At 41.5% G+C, this 18,048-nt stretch overlaps 1 protein-coding gene across 2 annotated transcripts in view; it reads right to left on the bottom strand.

Moving 5' to 3' along the window:
• wnt4 (wingless-type MMTV integration site family, member 4) overlaps positions 1-12,680 on the bottom strand; it is a 25,668-nt gene extending 12,988 nt beyond the window's left edge. Inside the window, exon 1 of one of the 2 annotated variants that reach the window (XM_023424671.2) lies at positions 11,961-12,680. In XM_023424671.2, the coding sequence (XP_023280439.1) occupies positions 11,961-12,037 (77 nt within the window). In that variant the 5' untranslated portion in view covers positions 12,038-12,680. Of the gene's footprint in view, positions 1-4,913; positions 5,010-11,960 lie in introns of those variants that run through there. The other variant, XM_087178869.1, reaches the window with a different exon arrangement.
• Between the last annotated feature and the right edge of the window lie 5,368 nt (positions 12,681-18,048).

The raw sequence follows: 18,048 nt of genomic DNA, 5'->3' as shown, positions 1-18,048 counted from the left end.
TATCCGCAGGTGTGTGTCAGTGTAATGTTCATGGGCTCATCCAACCACAATCTACAGCCTGTTTTAATGTCACCGTCCTCTGATTGTTTGTCCTGCTTTCTATCATATTTCAGGTGATGTAACAAACTCTCTGGCGGCCATGTTGGAGGTCTGTAGCTCTTGGGAAACAATAGCTGTGAACAGCTGATTGATTCTAAATGCAGGACTTGGCTGCAGCTGATTCCTGAGCTGTGTACCTGTCACCATTTCTGTGTTTAGATTAAGTCAGCTTGTTAGCAGGCTAACTATGGGTGATGCTGCTAGAAAATGTAGCATGTGACCAAAGTGATGTGGTGGTTTTGAGCTGTTGGGTGACGTGCATGATCATATCAGCTTTTGAGTCTCTACATCTCTGTGAAACATCATCCATTCACAGGGGTCCGCCCGTACACTCAGTGTAATATATTAACATGAATGCTATTGGCTCATGTGCTTGGTGACTTTCTTCACCAAGTACTCGTTCACTTCAGGTACACTTAGCTTGTCAACATTTGCTGCCTATGTTGTTACATAGATAAGAGCAGGGAAACTCAACCACACAGCCCATGAGCTGGCTCAATAAGCACAACACAGGGTACAAGGGGCTAAGAGTCTTGTGATGAAATAAATTAGAAATGTGTCTGTTGTTATTGTAAATCTATTGTAATCTATATTCTTGAGAATGAGTTTCAATTTAAAGTCAATGAGCTGCAAGAAGACAGTGAGGTGATGATAATATGTGAGTTCCCTGAGGAAATATAGTGGGGTAGGGTCCAATATGGAAATAGAAATTTGTATGAATTGACAACATCAAGACTTTCTAATGGCACAGGAGTGAACTGAGCAAATGAACAGGATGACTTTACAATAACACACTGGTAAAGATATTAGACAACTCATTACAACACTAATGATTTAATCTCTTATATTGTCAATTTGTTGGGTGCAAAAGTTCATAAACTTGTCAACTGACAAAAATGGGATTTGCATCCATATCTCTGCATTAGTGATGCGTTTTTCTACAGTATCAAAGATGAACCGATGGTTGTTTTTATTTTCACATTCACTTAGATAACAAGATGAGTTTGCTTGTAAAGTTGAGATCAGTCATGCACAGTGGGCAGGTTTGGACATGCACCAATCTACGGCTCCTGATACTGTTTACACAGTTAACACACACGTGTTTAAATTTTCTGTTATACACAAGTTTGTATGTATAAAGAACTCTCTATGTACAGGGGGGGAATTCATTTTCAGCCTGGTTCTCACTTCTCTGGTGTCTCACCATCACTACTCAACAGAATCCCTTAGTTTTATATTTTTACTTTGTTTCTAGAGACCAAAGTGAAACACTGAACTTCACTTCAAATGCCCTTAAATGTTCCTAATGCTCCACAGTTTGCTCATGCATTAATAATTAAGGCAGGGACTTGATATGAGAGAGCCTCAGTTTACAACATGGATTTCAAGGTCTTGACTTAACTGAGTTATGAGTCCGAGAGGGAGTGTGATTTTTGACGTAAATTGTTGCAATTGGGCACTAAGGGTTTTAAAGTAACTTAACTGCCTCCATGAACCCTCCAAGAGCTTCGCTTCAGCCATCGTTGTGTTTACAATACAAGAGGTTATAATCCAGCCTCTGAGCAGCTACGTCCTCAGGTCAGACTGGACTCAACAGGGATTCACAATCACTATTTCACATTAATGATTTAAATGATGAATAAAACTCAAATGTTGATGAAGCAAAACATCAAAATAAAAATAAAGCATTGCTGACGCACAGTGATTGCAGTTGGTGGTGGTAATAATGAGCAGGAAGACTAGGTGGATCTAATTTTGAATCATAATACTGAAAATAGCCTTGTTCCTATGTATTCAGTGACAGATGATTAAAAGTAAGAGGGAGACAGTACCTCCAGTGGAAAGAATGAAAGATAAGAAGGAGGGAGGATGTGAGGGGAAAGAAAATGGAAAAAGGAACCGAGGAAATCATTTAAAGCCAGACAGTGAAAGACAAAAAAAGAGGAAGCATGGAGAGCGAAGTGATGAGATGGGAAGGAGTTAAAGGAGAGAGTGAAAACTACCTGATGAGATCAATTAACACTTGGACTGAGCAGATCACACTACAAGAGTATGTGTGTGTGTGTGTGTGTGTGTGTGTGTGTGTGTGTATGTGTGTGTGTGTGTGCCCACGCGTGTGTCTGGGTGTATTTTTATGCTGCTGGCTCCACTAGAGCTCATTTCCCCCTAAAAATAACACGCTCTGCCAACACCACAACCCTCACACACACGCATACACTCGAAAACACACTTTCACACACATTAGGGAAAAGAGGCATTAAAAGCCATGAAATTAACGTCCTGCTTGGTGTTAGTACCGTGGCCCCAAAAGGCTACGAACCAGTTAGCTTGTGTGTATCCACAGGTGTGTGTCAGTGTAATGTTCATGGGCTCATCCAACCACAATCTACAGCCTGTTTTAATGTCACTGTCCTCTGATTGTTTGTTCTGCTTTCTATCATATTTCAGGTGATGTAACAAACTCTCTGGCGGCCATGTTGGAGGTCTGTAGCTCTTGGGAAACAATAGCTGTGAACAGCTGATTGATTCTAAATGCAGGACTTGGCTGCAGCTGATTCCTGAGCTGTGTACCTGTCACCATTTCTGCAAAGATGTTGTCCAACGCCAAGAAAAGTGACGCTCATCTGATCACACGTGTCATCACTTGTGTGTTGGTGGGGGAGTGAATCAGCTTGTTGTTAACTACCAACACGGTGGTTTCCTTGATCATGTCAACAAAGTGGACAGGCAACACAATCCAGCTAAGCACGACAGCTCACTTTACTAGAGGACTGCTTATAGTTCAGTGCGTTTCATCCTCAGACATTATGTGACCAATAGCTCCTGTGCAGTTGTGCTACGCTAAACAGTGGCTGTTTATCATTTATTTCTTTTGAGGGAAGAATGAAATAGCTAGCTGACTTGCTCGCTAACATTAATTCCAAAATGAAAAGCCTGCATTAATCAAAGTTCAGCTTTGGGAAAGGAAGATAAGGACAAGATGAGGAGACTGAGAGAAAGAGAAAGCGAAAGTGATAGAGATAAGAGGAAGAGCGCACTGTATCCAGGGTAGGATTAACATTATGTCCCTATGCTTGTCAACACAAACAAAAACTGACTGACCTGATCTTTTCATTAGTGATGAGTTTTAATTTTCACATTCACTTTGATAGATAACAAGATCAGTTTGCTTGTAAATTTGAAATCAGTCATGCACAGTGGGCAGGTTTGGACATGCACCAATCTACGGCTCCTGCTACTGTTTACACAGTTAACACACACGTGTGTAAATTTTGTGTTGTGCACAAATTTGTATGTATAAAGAACTCTCTATGTACAAGGGGGGAATTCAATCAATCAATCACTACTGAACAGAATCCCTTAGTTTTATATTTTTACTTTTTGTCTAGAGACCAAAGTGAAACACTGAATGTTACTTTAAATGTCCTTAAATGTTCCTAATGCTCCACAGTTTGCTCGTGCATTAATAATTCAGGGGTATTACCTGGGCAGGGACTTTTGAATTGTGATCCCCATAAAGACAACAACAATGGAATAATGTTGCAATGGATTCAGTGAGCTAGCTGTGGGCTACAACAAAAAAACATAATTACGTAATTGTATTTTATGTTTCAGGTTTAAGCGATGCTGCCATTGAACAGCAGTTCAGTTTTATGTGCCTCACACCAAGGTACAATGTACAGTAAGCAAAGCAGTGGAATAAGGGCTGGATGCAGCCGACTGCAAAACTGCTAGAAAAAATTAAAATAAAATACATTTGTTGGGAAATATCATGATATTCGATATCATTGAATATCGGCCCAAGCCTATTTGATTGTGCAGGAAACTTAAAAAACATGCCATTGAAGCTACAATTATATTTTTTTGATGCAAACTGCAGCAATCAGACCCTAGTTTTAAAGTAACTTAATTGCTGCCATCACTGCTGCAACGGCTTAACATGTTGATTTGCAAACCAAGTCAGTGGGATAAACTACAATAATAAACTTGCACACATACACCTGTGTGCCTTTTACCACAATATATGTGTCTCATTTCCCTCTCTGCACCCCCTGGGTTACCGGGGTTTGTTTTTAGCATGAGAGCTGGTTAGCCGACGGGGACCGAGACGCAACCAACTACCAACTGAAGTCTAATCAATGCAGCCGGTCCACTTGTTGGGCCCGTGCTGGTAAGTCTCACCTCTGCGTGTAAGTGCCTGAGTCATTCTTGTCAGCAACTAACCTGCTGCAGAACTGCACAAAACACATTTTACATACTTTTAGCCTGTGTACTGGCCTCCTGTCTCTATGTTCCCCAGCTACAGCTAAAAAACCCACTCCATACCCTCATTCCCCATCTAGCAACTCCAACATGCCACCACTCACCTCTCCATCATGGTTTTAAGGAAAGTCACTGTTCCCACCTTGTTTAACTTGCCCACTAGCCCATGCATCCAACAGCAGCTGACGTGTACATTCAAAAATGCAATCAGCTGTTCACCGCCCAGGAGCTCCAGCCCTCCGACATTGCCGCCAGAGGGTGTGTTATGGCTCCCAAAAACCCAGCGCACCTCTCTGTGGATCTCCGAGTTCTGTCCCTCGTCTGTCAGCGACCCTGGTGTTTCCTCAAGCTGTCCTGGCAGTAATCTGGTCACCCTGAGCAATTCCCCGTGGCTCCAAAGTGTGACACGATAATTGTGTACACTCTGGTGACAAGAGGTCTCGAAATAACATGCCACAGTTTTACCACATTCATGTGCGTGTGTGTGTGTGTGTGTGTGAGAGAGAGAGTGTGTGTAAGAGAAGTGTGAGGCGCCAGCATGTACTGTGTACCCAAGGCCTTTGCTTTCTCTGGTTACCCATCAGCTGCCACCTCTTTAGCACCTGGTTGCCTGGGACATATGCATATATACGTTCACACACACACACACACACACACACACACACACACACACACACACACACTCACACACACAAAGAAGTAGAAGGACAAAAGAGAGAGACTGATGGTTAGACACAGAAAAAAAGACCAGTGCGTGTGCTCTTCATCCTGTGTTATATATTGGACATTGATGATGACTATGACCCTCCACCTGTTTTGCTCTGCTGGGTTTCTCCCCTGCAGGTACTTGGCAGCGTCTGGAGGCGTGTTTACTTGAACCTGCAGCATCCTGGCTGGGCCTCTAAAGTTCATAAAGTGACTGCCATGGGCCATCTCTCTTTTTCTCCTGGGTTTCAGCATCTTCCCTAACCTACCTCCTTAGGTCAGGAACACACTGGATGCGTGAAATGCACGACTCATGATCCAGAGATTTGTCGTCTCACGTGTGACACGTGTGGTTCACAGCAAAAGTCGACAGTGAAAAGACCCGTTGATGTCATACTGACATCAAAACAGCAACATTATATAAAACTGACTTTCACTATAGTTGTCCAGGCTGAATCCGAATATGACACAGATATGAAGAATATAAATGTATGTTTTTATCCATGTCAGCAGCTGCATGTGGAGACAGAGGCACTTTAGTGATGTTTTATGTTAAGAACAAATCCCAAATTAATTTACAGTGAAAAGAAATACAACAGTTGAGTAGCCTGCAAACTCTATGTAGAAAGATAGAGTTGTCAGTAGCCGTGACGCAGCATACATGCACACGCAAAGCAGGCCGTGTGTTCCTGGTGTTAGTGTCTTCGATTTGCTGCACCATACAAATACACAGAACACCACACTCACACTCCTCACATTACACACACTACTGACCTCTGCCCTATTTACACTCCTCATAGTTATACTAAATTATTTTGGGTTCAATAAATTACTTTTTTGTATTCTAATTCTGTATGTGGCCTCCGCTTTTTGTTGCGAGACTTGACCCAGGGTGTAACATAACCATGACACTATAGTGGCTGAGCCTTGTATGAATCAGAATAACATGATAACATGAAGTTTCTGCCATATTCATTTCCAAATGCTGCTTGCTTTGCTGCTGTATCTTTTGATTCACGTTGACGGTAGCACATGGCATCCAAACTTGAACCCACTGTTCCCCACTGAAAGCGAAGTGTTTAAAAAGCAAACACTCAACTCTCTCTAGGTTTTAAGGGAGATGCGCTTTCCTAAGCAAATAAATGAGGATTATAATCCTTTCTGTGGAGCAGATTCATGACACTTTAACTAAACAAATAAATGAATCTGAGCAAGGCCTCTTGTTTTTGTCTTCTCTTTAGACACATGCCAGATGTGATCCTTCTTTTGCCACAGCAGTGGTGTGAGTAATTATTCTGTGATGACATTTTCTCAGGTCAGTGTTTGAGATTTTGTACATTTTAAGAAACTTTTGAAAACATTTTGAAACAAGCGCAGTCAGTTAATATTAAAAATAATAATCAAATACCTCAAACAAGAGTAAGAGTTTACTGCCATGCTAAAATGTCATATATGCTTAAGCTGAATGCTAACGTCAGCAAGCTAACACATGCTAATGACTTGTGTGAATGCTTAGTTGAAGTTTAGCAAGTGTAATGTTTACCAGGTTCACCATCTTAGTTTAGTGCGCCATGCTAACATTTGCTATTTAGTATGAAACAGTTCAGCTGAGGCTGATGGGAATGTCATTAATCTTAAACCAAACTACTGGATGAATTGAATTTTTGACCTGATGTCACTACGAGAAAAGAGTTTTTACAATTCATCCTCTGAGAACCATGAATGTCTGAACTAAACCATCCGTCACATTCACCACTTTGGTCAACTCTGAAATATCTCAACAACTATTGGATGCATTGGCATTAAATTTTGCCAATTCATGACCCCAGAGGATGAATCATCATGACCTTGGTGATCCCCTGACTTTTCATCCTCCATCTTAAGGTTGACATTTTTGTTTTGGGTGAAACATCTTGACAGCTATTGGATGGATCGTTGTGCATAGTAGTGCAGACAGTCATGCCCACCTCAGGATCAATTGTAATCACTTAACTTGTCCTCTTTTTAGATTGATTTTAGATTAGTTTTGGAGGGGAGCTTTGTTATACCTTTACTATTAGGCAGATAGAGATGCAACAAAGGTCCCTCACTGGACTTCAACTGAACTTGATAGTTCATGGTTGGCATCTTACTACAGGTTTACACTTTTCAAGTCTGTCATAAAACAATAATCAAATACCCATGTCCATTTATGTAGACTGAAACATGTTTTGATCACTATAATTATTCATCTAGCCTAACATGTTTGCAGTGGAAGAGATGGGGGATGAAATCCACATTCTGTGCAAAAGCATGATCAAAAGTTTATCTGCAGCTAATATTAGGCTTAGGCGCAACTAGGCAAATAAAATGGATATCTTCCAAAGTTAGTCTTTTGGTATGAAATTCCTATTCTTTGCTTGCGCTTACATTGTTTCCTTGTTGAGCTGCGGCAGAGGAAGAGTAACCTATCCTTTAACCCCTGAGCCACAGAGGCGTCCCCACAAGTTTTACTTCTCCAGTGCTTTAGTTTGTGACCATATTTTTGCTACAAAGCAGGGCATATGTTAGAACGCTCTTCGGCTCCCTTGTTGTTTGTGTTTGTAAAGAAGTAAAATATTAATGTGCAGTTATTCTTTTATACCTGTTTGTCACCTGTGGTATTTGGGTTGCTACCCATCACTACAGAGCAGAATCCTTTACATTTAGACCTCTGTTGTAAAACTCCCTGAATGTATAAGAAACTTAAAGCACTGGTTCTCAAACATTTAAACATCAAGGTGAGGACCCTTAAATTGTCACAAATTAGACCACGGACCCCCATCTGATAAGATTTTCTCTTTTAGATGTTTTATACATAAAGTGTTTGAAACCCATGACCAAAACATACATACATTCTGTCATTGTGTTACTTATAGATGGAATTATAGTGAAAATAAATGATTCTCCTTTTTGCTGGGGACCCCCAGGAAAAGGCCAGTTTTTGGTTTGTCCAATTTGGGCTACTGTAGAAACATGGCGGTGTAAAATGGTGGGCTCTGTGAAAGAGGACCAGCTCCCTATGTTGATATGAAGAGCTCATTCCAAGCTAATGAAGACACAACAATTCTTAGTTTCATAATTATGAATATTATATCCTACACACTGGTCTTTTAAATGGTTAAAACAACTTTATTTCTAAGAGTATTGTATATTCATCAATTCTTTGATCTGATTTCAAAGCACACACACGGACACACAGCTGTCTTCAGCTGTGCATGTGACTGTGTATGATCTGGAGCGTGTGTGGTGCTGCTTCTGCAGTCTCTGTGGTAATTACTGAGTGTGTGCCACTGTTGAGCAAGATGCCAGCTTACATACTCCATCATGAAAATGATACACACAAAAACACAGACACATACACACACAGCAGACCTAGGGCAGGGTGCAGGTGCAGCAGAACCAGTCTGTGCAGGGTAAGAGGAGGAAGAGATGGAGGAGGAGGAGGAGGAGGGCGATGACGGACAAACTAATGAAAAGTAGCATTGAAATCCCTGTTCGGCAGCTGGACACCAAACACGACTCAACAGCAAAGCGATCACATCCTTGATCGCGGGTTAAAGGTGACAGTGACAGGCAGAGCTACAGGTGAGGTAAATAAACAGTCAGTTCAGGCTGCAGTTGAATGTGATGCAAGAAGCAGCCGAGAGCTGTCAGAAACAGTTTAACTGTGGTGAATCATAATCATTGACAGCAGATTTAAAGACATGATAGTGAGAGCATGTTATATTTCTCCAATACAGTTCATGAGCCGAACAAGTCGCTGCAATTATTACCTTCACCCACGACGTTATGTTTTCACCCTGAGTCTGTTTGTCTGTTTGTTTGTTTGTTTGTCAGCAGTTTTACACAAGAAGTACTGAACAGATTTGCAACAAACTCAGTTCAGGGATGGGGCACGGGCGAGGAAAGAATGCGTACAATTTTGGTGTGGATCCAGTTAAAGGGGCGGATCCAGGTTTATTTTTTTCACTTTTCCTTAAAGTGCAAGATAGAGTACTGATTTAACACATACAGATAAATTCACTAGTCATGAAGAGTGTTACTCTGCCTGTAGAAACAGCAGTATAACATCTGGCTTGTCCCATACTCGGGGTTAAAAGTCTAGACATCTGCTACAGCTTCTGCTGCTTTTGATTTTAAAGAATCTGCCTCCTCAGAGTTGTTTAAAGGTCCATATTTTCCTCTTCTCCTGTGTTATATTTGAAGTGTTGATCCATAAGAAGATATATTTGTGGTTTTAAGAACCAAAAATCATCTCAATGTAGTTTTACATCTCCTCTCTCAGGCTTCTCTCTGGAGCTCTGGTAACAACAGGTCGGTGAGCCAATCAGAAGAGAGGAGGCTCTGAGCCTCTCTTCTGATTGGCTGACTGTTTTCTGAGTGATATAATAGAATTATAGCAGATTTCAGGTAAACACTCAGAGACACCAAATCCTCACCAGATCAGTGACTGCTTTGTTGTGACATCACAAAGTTACGGAAGTCCTGAAGGCTGGTTTTAAGGCTCAGTGTCTGAATACAGTCTGTGAGCATTTCTCCGTGGACTGAGGCTTTGATACTTTCACAGTATTAATATAGAAACTAGAGCTGATCTATAATCAAACAACACATGGACATCTACCTTTATACTGCATGGGACCTTTAAAGGCGTACCACTAAATCACTGGGCTGTTCCTTTAATAACTACACTAACCTTATGCGTTCAGCCTTTTTCATTTCTGGGTTTGTCTCCTGACTTCCTGTCACTTTTGCCATCTACAGTAAACACAAGAAAAAGTCGCAGCCTGCTATACATTTCTCAAAGCTGGGAGCACACGTCCACATGTATAAACGTGGAGGTCATATGACCTGCTGTGGTGAACTGCTCTGTATATACACTATATATTTGAGCTGCCACCACTTGTCAACAGCAGTAATCTAATTGCTTCCCGTCCTTTGACCCTGAGTGTACCTGCTGCTGTGCGGGGGGTGAGACTGAAGCGTGAGGGTCTGTGGAGGTGTTGAAGACTCCGACACAGTCCACACAGCCCCACACACACACAGCTTTTCCTCAACAGTGCAATCCCGCAGAGCAGACTGGCAGCTCGGAAGCTTGCCTGTACATGCCTGTTCTGTGCTGCTGTCACCACGCCTTCAGCCCCAAACAGCACAATTACCCTGCACTCAGCGAGGGCAGGCACTGCTGTTTGGCATTGGCCTTAATTTGACTCATTCTGATGAATCTGTCAACAACCTCAGTTAGACCGTCTGCAGCGCTCTCCTGATGTAAACACGGTAGGCTCTAGTGATCCTATTATGAATCTCACAAAGGTGTTAACACAAGGAAATGAGCTGGTATTAAAATACAAACATGACAGTCAACATGCAGTCAGTATTTGGCAAAGCAGCCACCCGTTGAGCCCCGGTAGGAAGATTATAACAGCAGGCAAGTGTGTCAGATAATAACAACTGTATGAATGTCATGATTCTAATCACCCCGGCCTCGATTCTGTGGAAGAGAAAAGGAAAGCCCTCCCTATAAATGATGAGCGATTGCTTGTAAATTTGCAGAAGCTGGGAGGAATGAATGGCAGCAGAAAATGGAGTGGAGCCTGCGGAGGAATGCAGAAACCCACCTAACCACCTCCCACAGGCTGCTGGGAGAGCAGGCACACACATGCGACCCAACCGACCGGCCCCAGGAAGAGGTGGCACTCTGCAGTTCAGCTGCAGGCTCACGCTGTGTGTTATATCCTCGACGGGGGTTTTAACTAGACTCCTGTGGTCTGACTGCTCTGACATCCTCCTGAGTTAAACACATAAATGAACAGTACAATGGGCTGACGTCAGCTTTTACTGAGCTTGTTGAAGTTTTTTATTGTATCTAATCTCCACAGATATCCCTGTAATACTGTATTATGTTCATGTAAACTCTTGGTGTCCACCTGCAGAATTTAATGCTAAACTACAATTAAAGAAAACTGTAATTATGTATATTTTGTTGATAATCTGGCTGTAATATCTATATCTGTCTTCATTTTATAATTTGATCATTTTTAGAAGGAGTTCCCACACTCTTTCTCTTGACCTGCACTGTGACATCAGCATTGACAAAAACATGAAGCATCAGAATTATTATTAAGGATGCAGAGCAGGGGTTTAACTGGTGTGTGAACCTCCTCCTAGTAAAAATTTCTTAGTTTCCAGTTTTCTTTTCTTGTCTTTATTGCCCTTTAGAAGATTACTAGCACATTAAAGTTTTAATGCTTGCACTAAAAAACTCTTCATTCTCTCTACTGGGTCTCCACATCATTTCCAAAATGTAGATTCACCAGAGCAGCTTCTCTCTAATGTGGTTGAGGGGCGTCAGGGGGACAAAACAGACACAGACCTGGTCACTTCGAAACCAAGAAAAAAATACATTTCACACCAACCTTATGAACGTTTTTCTTCACGCTGTAAATGAACGTTATTGTCATGTTTCCATCTGCCATTAAATATATTATTTCATACATAAAAACCTATTTTTTATAAGCAAAATGCAATTTTCATTTTCGATGAAGAATATGAAATTTCGCCAATATGCGTAAAACCTGCCCTTTCCCAAAAAGAACATGTGCGTTTTCACTTGTTGAGTTTTTTTTGTAATGGGGGATGTAGCGGTGTTTGTAAGTTATTAAATATGGGGGAGAAAGAAAGAAAGAGAGAGCGTGAGTGTGGATGGTTAACAATTAACCTGAGCGGGAAAGAGGACATAGGAGGAGGAGGAGGATGTGAAGATGAGGAGGAGAAAGAGAACAGGTGAATGATAAGAGTGGAGGTGAACAAGAGTGAGGGATGTGCTCCCGTCTGTAGAGCCAAGATCAGGGTTAGATATGTGAAGTCCAACTTACAGCCAGTTACTCGCGTTGGCGGAGAGGAGCGCACAGCAGAGCATCAGGACGCACCGCAAAACATATTCCTCGGTCATCTCGAGAGGGAGGGAGGGGTGGTGGGTGTCGGTGAGAGTTGAAATAATCCCGAGCTGGACAGCGGTGAGAAAAGAAAAGGAAAGCGGCGGGGTCCGGAGAAGGCTGTTAATCCATCATCATCCCGCATCCAGTGGATCAGCCACCGGGGAGGCGCGCAGCTCCGCGATCCGTCCGCCCGGTTCTCCCGTCCCTCCCTCTGCACTCAGAAGGGACGGGGAGAGGGGGAAGAAGGAGGGATGCTAAAAATACGGTCAAAACTCTGGAGCCGCTCGGGCTGAATCGGACCCTTCTTCTTGATCAACTTGTTTGCTTTCCTTCTCAGCTGCGCGTTAACGTGAGCCGGGAGAGCGCGTGGAGAGGCAGGCAAATAAAAGCCAAATGAACGCGAGATCACGGGCGGTTCTTCTTCTTCTGCTTCTTCTCCTTCTTCTCCTTCTTCTTCTTGTTTTTCCTCTTCTTCTCCTTCTCCCTCTTCTTCTTCCTCCTCCTCCCTAAAGGCTTATCACCCGCTGCCGGGTCCCGCTCTCGGACAAGCGGGGCTCTGCTGTCTGCGCGCCGCGGGCTCTCCAACTCTCCTCCGACACATGCACACAGTCTGAGCGTAAATACGCACGGCTCCTCCTCACACACCACCGTCTCTCGGTGTGTCTGGCAGAGGAGAGAGTGTGTGCGCTGACTTTAGTTGAGGGGCGGTGCGAGGATATAGAGGTATGGCAGCGAGATGGGAGTTTTCTGGGGATGAAGGAGGCGGGTTTAGTGAGCTGCGAAGGTACTGTGTGTGTGTGTGTGTGTGTGTGTGTGTGTGTGTGTGTGTGTGTGTGTGTGTGTGTGTAGACGGGACTTTGTGTGTGTTTTAGAGGTCTCCTGGGAGGATGCAATAGCACAGCCATTCACTAATGCCCTCCCCAGTCACCCTCCACTCCTCTCCAACACACACATAAACACGCTCTCTTTCACACACACACCCACACACACACACACACACACACACACACACACACACACACACTTCTTGGCAGCACCTCACTCTCTCTGTCACACACTCAACCAAATATTCTGCGGTCAACAGGCTATTTAAAGCTTGGCTGCAAAACGTCTGCATTTGAAACCAGCAAATCCCAATAATATGACAAATGTCAGCTACACACTATTGATTGATGAAAACGTTGTAGGAGGATAATAAGGTGAGGCAGCCATGCTGGCCTCATGTAACACCGAGGTCTGAGGTGGAGGGCTGAAGGCTGTAAGATGATATTTAAAATTATTTACATAACAAAAGCTTTTCAATATGAAAAAAAAAAAACACACATGTAGTTATTTATTGTAGAAGAATCAGCGCTGCCTGAGTCCGGCGCTACAAATGACTTTTTTTCTTCAAACCCACAGGACTTTATTTTTAACCGCAGTGAGGATCCCAAAGTTTCCAAATATACCGAATATGTCAGACTGAATTATGAGGAAAGGTGTATAAAAAGATGCACAAACATGTCGAGTGTTTCTATTTTAAATGCTGTAGCCATAAGAAACACGGCCCCCGGAGTAGAGGTTGAATGTTCATTGAGGATCAGAGACAGTAGCTTGAATGAAATGATAAAAGAAGCAGATACAGAGATATCACACAGATGTTACACAGACGTTACAGATATTAAAGAGATATTTTAGAGTAGTTTTAACGGAAGTTTAAAGGTAAAACCAGGATCTAAGACGTTAATAATAATAAATAGTAAAGAGACAGAATTTCAGGTGTTTCAAACAGCAGAAATGAAGAGAAATAAGTGCAGATACATTTAGAAAAGTAAAATTAAATAACAATAATAAACAATAAGTGTAAAACTTGAAGCAGTATCATCATAAAGGATTTATTACAGATGTGAGCAGATGTAAATGTATATGAATGTATTTGTCAAGTGGAGGCTGCTGACAGGTGTAGCAATATAAAATATGTCTTCATAGTAGAAGTTGTATTTGTCAACCAACACTGCACATTAATAAAGACTTCCTTATATCTGCTCACAACTACAATATAATTATAAACCATTTATTAAACATTTATACAGTGATTTTAAATTCTAAAAAAACACAGGACTTAACATGATATATATGATACTTGATCATATACTGTACTAGACACCATGTATAGTGTACCATGATAGACTCATTTGAGATATCATATTATATATGTAGTATAGTAATATATAGTGTATCATATTTCAGTGTAAGCATAAAAGTAATTACAATAATAATACAAACCACAATAACAGTGCACCACAGAATGTAAGTAATAATATATAACCATATGTATTCATTTAGAAATACTATAATATACTGTATAATGTAATAATATAGTATACATACACATAACAATGTATATATATGTATTGCCTATTTATGTACATACTATATGAACTTTATAATAATACACTAATACAGCATAAAATATGATATAGTATGCATGAGCTGCCACTTGTTCATATATGAATACATGGTATAAGTAAAGCATAATGTGACCATGGGAATTAATGATACCATTATCACACCTCACAATTAAAGTTAATATATAATTGGAGACAAGCAAACCATAAAGTGTTAGCAAAATGCCACGACTGAAGAGAAACATCACAGAACAGAACAAACCCCCCCAAAAACAGACATCTTACCTATTCTGTTGTGTTGACCTGCTGACCTGCTGCTGGGCGAGTCGGTACAGACTCATGCTGTTCAGCCAAACTTTGTTCAAGCCCACAGAGCTTTGTTTTAAATTCTGAATTCTAGAAGAGAAAAGCTTCCAAAGATACAAACTACGTACGTCAGGCCGAGTTTAGGAGGAAATGATGCACAAGACAAAAAAAAAAAAAACAAAACACTCAGGTTTGAATATTTGACTGAGTGTAAAGATCAGACAGCTCATGTGCAGAATGAGGGGGGCGTCATACTGTCACACACTGTGGGATAAGATGACGTTTCCCAACCTTAAAGCTGCCTCAGGAGGAGATAAAGAGGAAAACTATATGTTCATGACAACGAACATGTGTTAACATGTGACATCAGAGCTGCTCGCAAACAACACACAGATGTGGAAAGACCCAGAGAAACCTCACAGACAGGAGACGGCAGCAGCAGCCGCTCTTCACACATGGGCTTAGTCTGAAGCTTATGTGTGTGTGTGTTCGTGTGTGGTTGGTGGTGGTGGTGGTGGTGGTGGTTGAGGTTTGGGTTATGTGTGTGTGAGTGTGTGTGTGTGTGTGTGTGTGTGTGTATGCGTGTGTGTGTGTGTGTGTGTGTATGCGTGTGTGTCGTCTAATCTCATTTCACTTATTGGGTTTTAGGGAGCTAAGAATACACCCTGCTGGGACGAGGCGCTGCAGCCGCGCCACCAGCTGTGTGCAGTGTGGCCCCTGGCTGCCAGACGCACACACACACACACACACACACACACACACACACACACACACACACACTGTAATGTTGAGTAAGACAAGTCATCTGTCTGATTTTGGATACTTAAAGATAAGATAAATGTGTATTGATCCCTGTGGGGAGATTCTGCTGCAGCAGCCAAACCAAATGAATTCAGCAGTGGAAAAAGGCAGAACATGAGCCCAAAAACAGAGTATCAGCTAAACACTGAAAACAGTAACTGACAAGGGGCTCTAAAGTTTTCTGCTCTGGGCAGAAAGTCTGCAGGTTCTTCAGAGAAAGCCACAGAGTGGAGGCTCCTGGACGGCAGAGCAGGGGCTGGTGTGGGAACCTGCTGACCTACATTCTCTGTTGTCAGTTTCTTCCAAACTTGTGCTCTCGCTGAACCCGTGTCTGCTCCGCAGTGAGACGGATGGCACCTGCACCGAGCTCAGGGGAGTGTGTAAAGCTCACAGCGCATTACAGAGAGAGCGGGAGAGCTGCCGCCGCCGAGTCTGCTGCCGCTGCGAAGGCTTCGGCGTCAGGTGAATGGAAGAGGACGACTCACCGGTGCATCCAGGTCGTTTCCCACAGGTCACCTGCCTCAGCTCTGCTGCTGATTGGCCAACAGAGGGGGGAAGTGAGTAAAGGAGCTTGTTGATGATCAGCAGGGAATCACAAATTCATAGACTGCTCTTACATAACCGAACTGTACCCCATTTACACAACCACCATGTTATACAGCAGAGGCTGAAACAGCCATATTTGTGAGGGAGAAGTTTCTGTTTGGAGAATTGTATCAACTGGAAACAAATAAAAGCCTCATGTTATATGAAGTTAACCCCTTTCATGGTCTCACCAACAGAAGAAAAACAATGGAATTTTTTCCTTTGTTCCTTTGGGAAATAACAACAATAATCAATTTTTAACCAGCCAGATTTTTTTTGTTTTAATTATGAGCATCTACCAAACAGTAGAGATTTCCACTGACAGCAAAAGTCAACAACCTGCACCTTTCTCCATGAAAGGTTACATTAGCATGAAACATTTACTAAAGACAAATATATTAAATGATGTAATTGTCATAAAAACGAGATAATCATATAATCTGCTTCAGTCTTTGTCGAGCCTCATGAGACGTTTTTCATCTGAGTTCTGAGAAACTAGAACAGCATCTGAGTGATGAATCTTCTTTTTGTGTTTAAAAACAAAAACAATAATTCCTGGAAATGCCTCTCGAATATGTGATGAAATAACATTGTATTTATTGTACCGACAGATAATAATCAGAAGCATTATTTATAATCAGTCTGTGTTGTCAGGAAAACCACCTCAACCATCAATGGACATTTCTACCGATCAGCAGGTTTTTAAATATTTATTCTTTTCTTTCTTCAGTTTACATACAAAAAAGTCTGATGTTAACTTCCACGAAGCCGCCTGAAAACATCTCATTCTGGTTCTTTATTTTTTCTCTTTTTTTTGGGCCCTAAAATGCTTGAAACTCGAGACGACACCTCAGAACGTGCTCTACCGACACGTCTGAGAAGGCTGCTGATGAGAAGGGTTAATATTGTAAAGTTTTCATACAAAGATGTCCTAAAATGTTCAGTTTTACTGCAATAAAATACACGTGATGGAGAAATCTTTTTCCTCCCAAACAGGAGACAAATCGAAACAACTTGACTAAAGAAAGTCCCAACGACAAACTGTATCAGCTGCATCAGAGACGCAGAGCTGCAGAACTACAAGGCTTTTCAACACAACATCACAACATAAACCAGCAGCAGCCAAACAGTGAAACGATGAAATAAAAGAAAGGGTTTGCACACTCTTTAAATAAATTTGCTTGTATGGGAGTAAAAGTCCTGCATGAAACATCTTACTCTAGTAAAATATGTTTTATCAGAAAAGTAGAGTGTTGAGTTTTATATTAATGACTTGTGCATTTTATTATCATTGTATATTATTACTGCTGCATTAACAGGAAGGAAACATTTCACTGTTGACGGTGGGACAAAGTTTAATTACCTTACACAGTGTAGGGCAGTTTATTTTTATGCAGAGTATTTAATCAGTTTATCTGTTCTGTATAAAATCTTATTTTAAAAGTTTTCAGTGAGTACAGCAGTGAAATGGATGAGTAAAGAGAAGGACATTTGTCTCTGAAATGCAGCTGAGTAAAAGTATAAAGTGGAATAAAACAGAAACTCTGAAGTAAAGTACAAATATCTGAACATGACGCTCCTGCCTCCTGAAGGGGGAATTCCTCTGATGATGAAAAAACAACTCAATATGAGAAGAAATGATTTTGATTAAACTGATTGACTAACGATGAACCAGTTCAAAATTCCTTGATCATTTGAGGACACATAAATATCATGATTATACTCATGGAATCCCCTCAGTGTCATCACACAGTTTACTGACATGAAAACCTTTTCACGGTGTCATCTTTTCAAACGGACGTCTCATTTTGTTCCAATAGTTTTTGACACAATTTCTGACTGACATTTATTCTGCTGCAGCTGCTACATCTGTGTTCTGTAACACTTCATTTACTCAAAATAAGACAATTGTGTAATACGAAAATAATAAAAACAGAAAGAAATAT

This window comes from Seriola lalandi, unplaced genomic scaffold (genome assembly GCF_002814215.2).
Source record: "Seriola lalandi dorsalis isolate HSWRI2012SDOR001 ecotype SW California unplaced genomic scaffold, Sedor1 jcf7180002054748, whole genome shotgun sequence".
NCBI classification, from domain to species: domain Eukaryota; kingdom Metazoa; phylum Chordata; class Actinopteri; order Carangiformes; family Carangidae; genus Seriola; species Seriola lalandi.
Note: the sequence above shows the minus strand (reverse complement) of the source record. Positions and strands in the feature narration are given on the sequence as shown.